The sequence below is a fragment of the Emys orbicularis genome, chromosome 11 (assembly GCF_028017835.1).
Source record: "Emys orbicularis isolate rEmyOrb1 chromosome 11, rEmyOrb1.hap1, whole genome shotgun sequence".
Taxonomy (NCBI): domain Eukaryota; kingdom Metazoa; phylum Chordata; order Testudines; family Emydidae; genus Emys; species Emys orbicularis.
Genome location: NC_088693.1, coordinates 23,513,710 through 23,525,242, shown reverse-complemented (window position 1 = coordinate 23,525,242; position 11,533 = coordinate 23,513,710). Strand labels below are relative to the sequence as shown.

Genomic DNA, 11,533 nt, shown 5'->3' with positions numbered 1-11,533 from the left:
TATTTGCTGCAATTGAACACATAAGGTTTTATTTTTCTCTTAATCATACCAATTTACAATCAGTGGAGTTACTTCTGATTTACACTTATGTAGGTGAGATCAGAAGCAGGCCTATAGGTTTGTAGTTTATACCTTAAAATGTTGTTTGGGGGGGGGGAGGGGAGAGGAGGAGAAGAGAACAACTGTTCAGAAAAAGTATATTCAAGATAAAGAGGATGTAAAGCAAGATCATAGGTTTGCTTTGGTAGGAAGCTAAGTATAGGTAAAGAAAAGTCATGTTAATCAAGTTTCTAAATGAAATAAGATTGATTGTGCAACTGTGAGCTAAATGAAGAAGAGATCTGTGCATTAGAAAAATTACGGAATGCACTTTGATGACCTACACAAAGTGAGAAGCAGCATATTGCATTTGTGAGCATTTAATAATTTTGGGAAGCAACTAGGTACTGTAACTTCTCTTTACTACAGAAGAAAATGACAATGAGGAAGGAAGTAAAGCAGAAATCTTGAACATTACCACTATTATGCAAAAAAAAAAAAAAAACTGCTAACTGTTTTCCCCTCAGTGACTGGGTAGCTGTGCCCTCAGATGGAAAACGTATGATACTTGTGACTCCTAACTACCAGAAATCACATGAGATGATCAAGGAAGAAAATCACAGCAGCTATATTTATATCTAGTGCTGAACTTCTCAGAAATACTGTACCTTAATTAAAATTTCTTGTAGGCAATAGTAAAAATATCACATGTAAGATTGTTTTAGCTGATCAATTATCACAATTGACAACATTTTATTAGTGCATATTGAACTCCTAAATGTTCTGGATGCAATATGTCCCTGTGAAAATGTTCCCCAGAGAAGGCAGAAGGCCAGATCTGGGAAAAGAATCAAGCCTGGCTTGCCTGTTGTACAGTTTAAACAAATATTTTTCATCTGGTCTGCATACTATATGCTTTTGTACAAATTTAGCATCTGTTTGTACCTGCATATTTGAACGTAAGGGCTTTCATTATATTTTTTAATCTTCAAAGCCATAAACATATATATTTATACGTCAGCATTGTACACTGATTGTAAAGCTCTGAATGAAGTCATTTTGTGCTTTAGTTTTGATTAGAATGATACAATTAGAACCTGTTATTCTACCAACTAATTATTCGTAGAATGTGATATCTGAAAAATACTACAAGATTGCAAATTTAGGAATGAACCAAGAATGTGTTCTGTTTAAACTATTCACCCTGACTTCAGTCAAATCATTATCATTAGATTAATGTTGAGCCACTTTCTGTCATCAAAAATTGTATCACAAAAATGAGGAATAAAAAGTTTTATGTTTCATGTATCAATAAGAATTTGAATAGTGTTTTCACCTCCTTGATACTCTGTCATTTGATTTGCTAACCAACCTCCCTCTCCCCAATTTATCACAGGCTCATGATCATTTGCAGAAAACTCTTTTTTTGTTGAACCACTTCTGGATGCTGTTCTAGATTTCATTTCTTACAAATCCAGCTAAATATAAAACTTATCAGGCCCTCTATTTAAATCTCAAATCCTAAGTACTGTTGTGTTTGCATATAAAATGAAAGAAATAGATTATATATTTGTGCATATGTGCAAAGAGGAAAAGGAAGGGAATTGGCAGAAAGTGGAAAGGAATAAGAGAGAGAGAGTTGTGTGTATTTGATTTTGCCTGTGGAAATCATTTTGAGGGCCAGATTTTCAAATGTGGGCACCTAAATTGTGTCCACCAAGTTTGTGTGAATACCTGTTGCATCTGTACTAACAAATCATCAGTAAGAAACCAAGGTGATAGGCATCTTAGAAATATCTACGTTAGATAGATAAATAGATCAAAAAGATATTCTATCCATTAGTAGGCTGAAGCGAGCTCCTCTTTATAAATCCTATTTTAAAATACCTTCCACCCCAGCAACTTCACCAAAAGCAAATTGGTCCATAACAAATAGATGGATTGACAGATAATTCTGTACAATAAGTACTAATTTTCATGTGAAATAATCCAATTTTGGGGCACAAATCTATACTTTGCAAATGCAAAGGGAGCACAGACAAATTAAGCAGACATAATCGAACTGTCCACAGTTTAAAATTTAGAAATTTTTGCACCCTCTGATATTAATACACTCCTCACTCCAAGTCTATATAGTTAAAATGAGGATGATAAATCAAATAGTAGGTGTATGATAATAATCTTAATAGATGGATCTGCTGTCCAGAACCCTTTCTTCTGTATTTACCATCACTTCATGTAACATGCCTGTTCTTCCCAGGTAAAAATAATTAACTTGCAGTTGACTGATTATTAAAAATAAGAAGCTTTTTTCCACCGCACTGCTTATTGGATTTGATATCAGAAAAAGGCCTTCATTTGGCCCAAATAAATACCTCTGGTTTTCACCACTTGCTGTAATGTTTAAAGTAAATAAGTTCTTGTCCAGTTAGCATGATTGAATTCATTCAATTGCAAGAACAAAGCCATTGTATAGAGGCTTAGAACAGGCCTTTTCTCTGTTTCCTTTAAAAGAATCTTCCTTGTTACTGCAGGGTGCTTGCTAGCTTTGTGAGCTGTTCAATAATGTGCAAATGCTAAAAATGCATGTGCTTATTTTGCAGAAGAAATGAAGGAGGAATATGACACTATGGGGCCTGAAGCCGCAATTCAGACCACTGGAAACAATGGTACAGGTAAGGCAAATGGTCCATTTGAACATCATGTTTGTTCTGTGTCATTTAGAATTAGCTGTGCATGAAGGGAAGAAGTGGCTAAACAATTTATTTACTTGTCTAGCTGAACAATTGAGAAATGTTTAAATAATCATCCTGTTTTCAATCCCCACTCGCTCTCCCCCAAATTTGATTACAATGGTACAAACTGGGTATTCAGTGAAAACTCAATCTCTCTTTTCCCCACCATGCCTCAACCCCACTCATTTTAACTGCGTTCTTGTAAGCTAATAGATTTTAGCTTTGTGAAGGAGACGTTTTCACAGTCAGGGTGAATGAACGAGTTTAAAGTACGTGGGCCAAGATACTGTAGTCTTTTAATGAGAGAGACTGTACAAAGAACTTGATAATAAGGATGGGGTGCACTCTTTATGGCAACCCCATATTCACAGGGAACAGAGAGTAAGGGCACGTCTTCACTACCCACCGGATCGGCGGGTAGCAATCGGTCTATCGGGGATCGACTTATCGCGTCTAGTGAAGACGCGATAAAATCGATCCCTGATCGCTCTGCCATCGACTCCGGAAATCCACCGTGGCAAGAGGCGGCAGCGGAGTCGACGGTGGCGCGGCAGCGGTCAACTTGCTGCCGTCCTCACAGCCAGGTAAGTCGACCTAAAATAAGCCACTTCAGCTACACTATTCACGTAGCTGAAGTTGCGTATCTTAGGTCGACCCCCCGCTGTAGTGTAGACCTAGCCTGAGATACTTCAGAGAATCCAGATATCTTTTCAGAAAGACACACACAACCCCCCATATATACACAGATACACAATTTAAATGAATATTTATGAGATTATTTTGTTTCTAGCTAATCTTTTTTTTCCCACTTTCCACATCTATTTCTTTCCCTTCTTAAAATCCATACATTTCTGTGGAAAAAGAAAGGGAACTTAGATATTTAACAGTCATTATTTTTGAGCCATCTCTTTTTTCCTATAGCTGCGAAAGGCCGTAAAAAGTTTCTGTTACTAGCCAAATGAATTCTGGAGTTTGACCATGTTCTTCCCAAAGGCCATAAGACCCTTTGCCATAGATGATTCATGCATTACACTACATTCACCTTGCTTTCTGCTAGATTTACACTTAAATATGTAGATGTTTTCCAGCACAGGTAAATTGTTATGCATCACATTATAATGTTTGATTCATAGGTACTGCCTTCTTGAAATGTTATTATAAAAGATGGTACCCAAATGTTATAAGGATTTTATTACTCACACATCCTTAATGCTGGTACACACCCACATAAAACCTACGATGTCCTTACTAAATAACACAAGAAATGTACTTTCTAATTCTTGTGGGAGAAAATAATAGAAAAATAAAAACATGTCAATGATTTTTTTCATATATTAGATTTGTGCATGAAAAAGTAATGAGTGGATTAGAATGGAGTCACAGTTTATCATTATATATATCCTTAATAATATTACTATACAGAACCGAAAATAACAAATATTCTAAAATCACTTGGTTTTTTGAGATATGTTCATAAAGTGATGACTCATGCATGGTATTTGGAGTAACTGGACATGAAAAGGTTCAGATGTCTGATTCAGAAAAAAGGCTGGATTCTTATCTGACTTACCATTACCAGAATCTTTCAGGTCCCGTCTCAGGCTTTGTGACTATCTTTCCACACATTTTTCTGACCATAACAAGCCCTGACTCCTTCCTATTTGTTGTGTTGTCTCCTTGGAGGGGGGAAACCTTGTGGCCTATTGCCACATACCATTCCTTTCCAGTTTCTGATGGTCTCTTCTTTCTGCTTTGTAATCTGGCCTTAGGTCTCCTCTTCAGGAGAAAGGTCAGCTGACAGCCCCATAGATCATACTCTACTCTTAATCCAGAAAAGAGGTGTCCCACTCCTCCTGTAAACCAGTCAGAAATCATCTTCTGGGCGTAGACATGAGGACCACAGCCCTCTCTCACTTAATTGGTTTAAATCAGTGTCATTCTGTTGACTTCAGCTGAGGATCTGACCCAGGAAGTGTAATCACTCCTTGACAGTCATGGGGAGCTGCCTTTGGCCCTGTCTACAATAGGAAATTGTGCCTTGTTGAAGATTTGTTTTCAAACAAGAGCCAGAAACCCTCTAAAGGGCCTCATTGCGTTGCCATTTAAAATGTAATAGTTACTCTGGAGTAGTGAACTGTGGGACTGAGAAATCACAGACCATATGAAATGCCCACAACTTCTTCATGATTAGAGGTTCTCTCATAACCATAAGCGCCGACTCCGTGGGTGCTCCGGGAAAAAATTAGTGGGTGCTCTGCACCCACCGGCAGCCAAACTTCCCCGACCCCATCCTCACCTCCTTCTCCCCCAAGCGCGCCACGTCCCTGCTCCTCCCCCTCCCAGCACTTCCCGTCCACCACCTAACAGCTGTTTGGCGGCGCTTAGGACTTTCTGGGAGGGAGGGGAAGGAACGGGGATGCGGCGTGCTCAGGAGAGGAGGCGGAGAAGAGGCAGGGCAGGGGTGGGGACTTGGGGGAAGGGGGTGGAATGAGGGTTGGGCGAGGGCGGTGCAGGGGCGGGAAGAGGGGGGCAGGGGTGGGGGGGTCGAGCACCCACCGGGCAGAGGGGAAGTCAGCATCTTTGAGTGGAGCAAGGAAGAATATCACACATAATGGCTGGCCTATGTTGGGACTTAACCTTTTTTTCCAAATCCTAAGAAAATTTTTGGGTTGGGTGGTGGGAAGAACCCTTATTTTAGTCATTTTTTAAAAATAAACCTCAATAATAACAGGAACACCTTCCTTTCTATACACCCATGTAACAGCTATTACTATCAATGGCCCTGTCTACACTAGAAGGCAAGCTGCATTTGAAAAGCATCCTAGAGGATAACTTCCCCCTAAACTGATCTTGAAAATACACCTAGCCAGACTATGTAGACCAGGTCAGACCCTGCTCAAAAGCCTACCCCTCAAAGAATCTTGAAGGGACTGGCTAATGGGAAGAGAGGGTAAGTGAGTCGTTGTGGTATCTGAGACCTTGTCCTTTCTGCTGAGACCATTGATAAGAGTACTAGCCATGGCCGGCTCCAGGCACCAGCGAAGGAAGCAGGTGCCTGGGGCGGCCAATAGAAAGGGGCGGCACGTCTTGTAGGGGCAGCACGTCCGGGTCCGCGGCGGCAATTCGGCGGCGGGTCCTTCAGTGCCTAGCATCCTCTTCAGTGGCACTTCGGCGGCAGCTCAATTGCTCCGCTCAATCCGGATTTTCTTTTTTTTTTTTTTCTTCTTCGCTGCTTGGGGCAGCAAAAAAGCTGGAGCCGGCCCTGGTACTAGCTAGTGCCATTTGTGAGGATTGTTCTTGTGATGTGGACATCTTTCCACTGGGAACTAGACTGTCTCCTCTAGCTCATTTCAACACCACCAAAACCTCTGATGGTAAGGATTAGTGGTCACTTCCAACTGAGCTTGATTTGAGCCTGTGATTTAGAAGTGAAAGATCCTATAACCCATTGTTAATCCCCAGAGCCATCCAATCTCTATCTGAACGTTCTCAGGTACTTTTCAATATGAAATAATATACCTTACATCTGCCTATTGAGAAAAATAGAAATAAAATATAGTGAAAGTCACTTTCAATCACGTGACTTTCAGTGGGGATTTTGCTCTTGCTTCACTGAACACTTGAAAACCCTATCTCTAAATAACAAATATTAACTGTTTTGGGAGGATGTTAGGAGGAATTATTTAACATGCTCCTTGTAGTAAGGACTTATGTGGTCTGGCTTCAGTACTGTCTGTTGACTCAATTTCCCACAGTGTGTTGCCTCAGTTTCCCCTCCCAGATGGTCAACCACCAACTTTGAGTGTGGTTAGGTCACTGAGGTGACTTAGCCCTCCACCTAAGGAGATGAACTAAGTCTGGGTACAGGTGAGGCTGAATGCTAGTCCCCTTATAGGGCCAACTCACCCTGTGACACACCCTCAATAAAGACCACATCACAGTGACCTTCATTTGCCCAAGGAAGTCCAGATGGGACTTTTTTTGGAGAGCATTATGAATGCTTCTGGATTGCCCAGGGAGGTCACTGCTAAATAATACAAAATGCTTCTTGCTCCTGAAGGCTGGGCATGTTATCCCTGCAAGGTTCCCCAATTCTAGGTGACCTCAGAAGACTTCATATCCAAGTCGCTCACATGGTAGAACTAACTACAGTTATTATTTGGCCAGGCAACAAATGTGATTGTTTTTAGGAAAAATTCACTGCAGTATGTCATTAACATAGAATGGAAATAACAGAAAGATCTTTATTATGCTATTGCCCTTGCTACTTTTATATATGGCTACCATTAAACATTTTTTTATCCTCTATATTTTTATACTAAGCAACATAAAGTTTATACAAGCAAAAGCAAAAGCTTCCACTAGAGTTAAAGGTATAGTTCATAGTTCAGCCATGCTAAATCAATTTGCAAACTGTTTCTAAAGGTCTCTAAAAGGGCTACTTAACAAAATGATGTACTGTATAAGCTGTTTTTAAATAGTTGATTGTTAGAATCATTTGATTTACTTCATTGGTCCGATTACTTTCAATACAGTTGGGATTCTTTTTTAGGAGATAGATGAGCAGATTCCCTGTTAATGAACAAACAAAATTTCCCTTTTTATATTAATAACATCTGGCTAATAAGCTTTGGCTGTCGATGTTTTTCATATGATTTAAAGAAGGAGGAAAAAAACCTTCAAGGGAGAGGAAAACAGAAGTAAAACTTGGCAGGTTAGAAGGATAGGCCGTTTTCAGACCGTAATCTATGTGTACCAATGAGGGCCTGTCACTTCCTGCCTAATGAAGGCTGTGGTTTTATTAGTTTTGTTTGCGATTAGGAGCAGCTATCTCCACCTTACAGTAAGAGTTCCCACAAGAAATAACTGGTCTCCCAAGCTCCTTGAGTGTCCTCTTTCTCTCTCTTTTTAAAGATACTGAACATTTCCTTAATGTTTTCCTTAATGTATTTTAGTTTAGCATGAGGCTCTGATACATCAGCCTTTGGAACTGAAAATATTTCTACTCTCCATGCCCTAATAATTAATTAAAATATTACTTATTGGTGAGGTCACCTACTGTACTAAATGTTTGACTCACAGATAGGAGTGTGGGTTCTGTGTGTAATTTCAATCCACAAGGAATCTATGAGTGCGGCTTTTTACATGCAAAACAACTAAGGGCTTAGGGGGAGGCACACCTAATGATAATCAGGTGATTCGTTTAGTAATACTAGGTGATTTTTCCATAATTTCTGAATTCTCAGCAGTAATGCATCTTGTAAGAGACTGGCGAGCACATGGTCAACCTTTGCTATTCATGTTAATCTTTAATATTACAGTACCAGTAATATTGTTTAAGTTAAGGATCCTGTTAGCTTTTCTGCTAAATCCCCTTGTTTTTAGGGGTTTAAAAATTAGACATAAACATTTGCTTTAGATCCTGGATTCCCTGCATATGCACAGAAGCTAAATAATCCACAGATTTAAGAATCCCAGAGTCTTTAATATTACAATAGGCTAGTATAACCTGCTGGATCAAAATCAGCTTTTAAACATGTTCCTGGGCCAACCTAGACAGCCCAAGCTCAGGATTAGAGGTCTTACTAGTAGCTCAGCCCCGCCATGGGTGGTTGGGGATAAAGGACCTGAGTTCAAATTCTACATTTGACCCCACCAGGATCTCAGATTTGCTGGAGAGGCAGACAACAAGCTTCCCACTCCCCTGATCCTTCAGGCTCTCTATCTCACATCGGCTCCTCTCCTTGCCCCTCCCAATTCTGGGGGTAAAGGGAGGAAGGTTCGTTCTCCTCCCTTCCTAAAAGCCACCATACTATTTCCTCTTCCTGTTCAAATACCCTTTCTCCTAGTGAATATGAGATGGAAAAGGGCTAGGCCAAAAGAGGAGGGAGAATGGGCAGGGCTAATGCATCCATTATTACATAGATCACCAGCCATTTCCACCAGAAAGGGGTCCACAACCTCAGTTCTGCCGAAGGGGCTATGGAAAGATCTTGTTGCCATCCCACCGCCTGAAAGGGAAGACAAATTCCTTCATCCTTGGTACCTAAGTAATCACCTCAGTGCACAACCCTAATGAAAAGGGTTTTTTAAGATGGTCTATAAAATAGCAACAACAGAAACAAAAGCAATGTTAAAACATTTTGAAGGTTAAAACCCACAGACTCAGGGTGTTATAGTATCCTTAATTCATACTGTTGTGCCTAGTTACTGAAAAGGAACATTTCTGAATCAGGGAATATTAACACTATACAGGCATAAATTACCTCAGGAGCTGCAAATTCTAGACACAATGGGAGGAGTAAAAGGTGGGGTTTCAGGCTTAACTTTGAACATTTCAGCTCTGCTATGAAAAAGACATACCCAGAACACAGCCTGACATTTCAGTGTGTAAATATAATTATGTACAAGCAACCACCATTTTGTTATATTCCCCCCACAACATAAAAGACAAATTGTTGCATTACACACATACATTTCCACTGTAATTTGCACTCAGAACTCCAGTCATTCCTCCATATAATCATACCCTACTTAACAAACAAGTTCTTCTTTGCAAAGCATTTGGCACTTTGTATGTAACACAGGAACTATGTTAGGTGGATACTGTTATTGAACAGAAGCCATAATGATTGTTCAGATACATACAAAGAATCAGGAGCAACTCAACAATTTGCTGTTCCATATCCTCTTTCCTTCCATATAAAATGTCAAAAACTCATGGAAGTGTGGACAGCAATTTATAATGATGCTGGCCCTTCATTTGAACTGACAAAAATTTGCTTGTTTAAGGCCTTATAGAGAAATTTTAGAGGACTTCTCACTGATGGGTTTAGCCATAAGAATCCCATTTAACCCGACAAGTTTTTTGTGGCTAAAACTCCATTCAGTGTTTAGACAGTTTCTTTTTTTATATAAAAAACTTATTTATCTCAACATGGTGAAAGAGGATTTGATTTGATCAGTTCAATGTGTGGCACTTGCATAGTGAATATGCAATGATGGGCCAAACCAGCTCCTCAAGTTCAAACTCTTTCAGCATTTTAGTATAGCAATTGAATAACAATCTCACTCATTCATCAGCCATGTTGTCCATCTTCAGAATGGCTGATGTATATTGGAGAATGTCTGGGGAAGCTTGCACATTCAGCTGCACTGCAGCTGAATACCTGTTCCAAGCATAAACAGAGGATTTTTATCTCTTGCACAGCACCTTTCATGGGCCAGGTCTTATTTTATCCCAGCTGATTTCATCCATTGCTAATCTTGACCCACATTTAGGGACGCCACTGTGTTTTTAACTCATTCTCAGCAGGTTGTACATAGAGGAAAGACGCTATATAGTCAGGGGAACTGGGAATTCTAATTGGCTAGAGCCATGAGATTGTTGCCAGAATTACCTCCATCTGTAAATTATATCAAGGCACTTCCAGGGCTATATGGAAAGCAAACAAAGCTATGCTGAACGATCATCTTGCACTTAGACAATTTTTTTTCTTATAAAAACTGATTTTTTTTTGCTTTTAGGTAAATTTGATAAACATATTTTATCATTTCTCTCCATTATCCATTTCTCATAACTAAAATATGGTAAAATTCTACTTTGGAAAAAACAGAAATGTTCAACTGTTTTACCTAGGGCAAACTTTTCCACATTCAGAGAACATACCACTCTTGCCTGCAACTTCCATTTTTGTAGAAAAGTGAAAAATTGAGGCAAAGCTGCTAAATGGTTCAAAAACACGATGGACTTGGTTTGTCTCTCACTCATACTAGTTTTGCACTGTTGTAATTCTTCTTGGGCCTGATTCTTCTCAACCACTAGTTTTACACTGATGCAACTCCATTGACTTCACTGGAGTTATTCCTGATTTACGCTGGTGTAAGGGAGAGAAGAATCATGCCTGTTTTACTTTTGACTGGTTCATGAAAAATCAAATATATCACAATTTTGCTTTCTTATTTGTCCTACAGAAAAATACATTAAAAATGTCATTGATCATAAACTATTCATTTAATTTATGGTCAGTTAAAAATAACGATCTGAAATTCACTGCCACCATTCATTGTCTTTATTTAAAAAATTAGAGAAAGAAAATGGTCTATTTCCCAGTTCTCCTCTGGTTGCATTAATATTTGTCTATAATGTCCCAGACTTTACAAGATCTTACCTCTATGTAATATTCAGATGCTGGGAGAAGAAATGCATATTGTTAGCAACAGAATATTTTGTGGTTGAGAACATATTATACTTCATGGACGTTGCACGGACAATAAAAAATTAGGTTTACATTTTCAGAAAAAAAGCAAAACTCCAGCACGGACTGTAAAAGTGGCTTTAGGCTCTGTATCCCAGTTATGGGCTGGAAACATGTGGTTCTATTTGTAAAATTGTACAGAGCAACACATTTTTTAAACAATGTATTTTCCCATTGTAAATTACCCAGAGATGAATTTTCCAGGAAGAAAAATAAGGTTGATGTTATGAATTTTAAAGAAAGCAACATTTTGTTCTTGTAATCAGAAAAAAAAATGGCACAAGACAAGGCAGTTTTGAAGGGGTAATTGGTTGTGTGCTTCACTACTCACAAATTACAGACCTACACCTGTGAGGTGCTATGCAAAGAGCTGAGCATCCTCAATTTAGAAGGAGTCAGTGGGAACTGAGCAGGAAGAGCAGATAGAGTAGAGGTCCCCAAGGTCTTAGTTCTGCAAGTTACTCTGAGCAGGTGGACTCCTATACCCATACAGAGAGCCAC

The 11,533-nt window shown here is 39.3% G+C and overlaps 1 protein-coding gene across 1 annotated transcript in view; it reads left to right on the top strand.

Annotated features, from left to right (window-relative positions):
• Positions 1–11,533, top strand: part of ZEB2 (zinc finger E-box binding homeobox 2) — a 130,181-nt gene that overhangs the window by 95,544 nt on the left and 23,104 nt on the right. Inside the window, exon 4 of the mRNA XM_065413850.1 lies at positions 2,643–2,714. Coding sequence (XP_065269922.1) covers positions 2,643–2,714 — 72 coding nt within the window. The remainder of the gene's footprint in view (positions 1–2,642; positions 2,715–11,533) is intronic.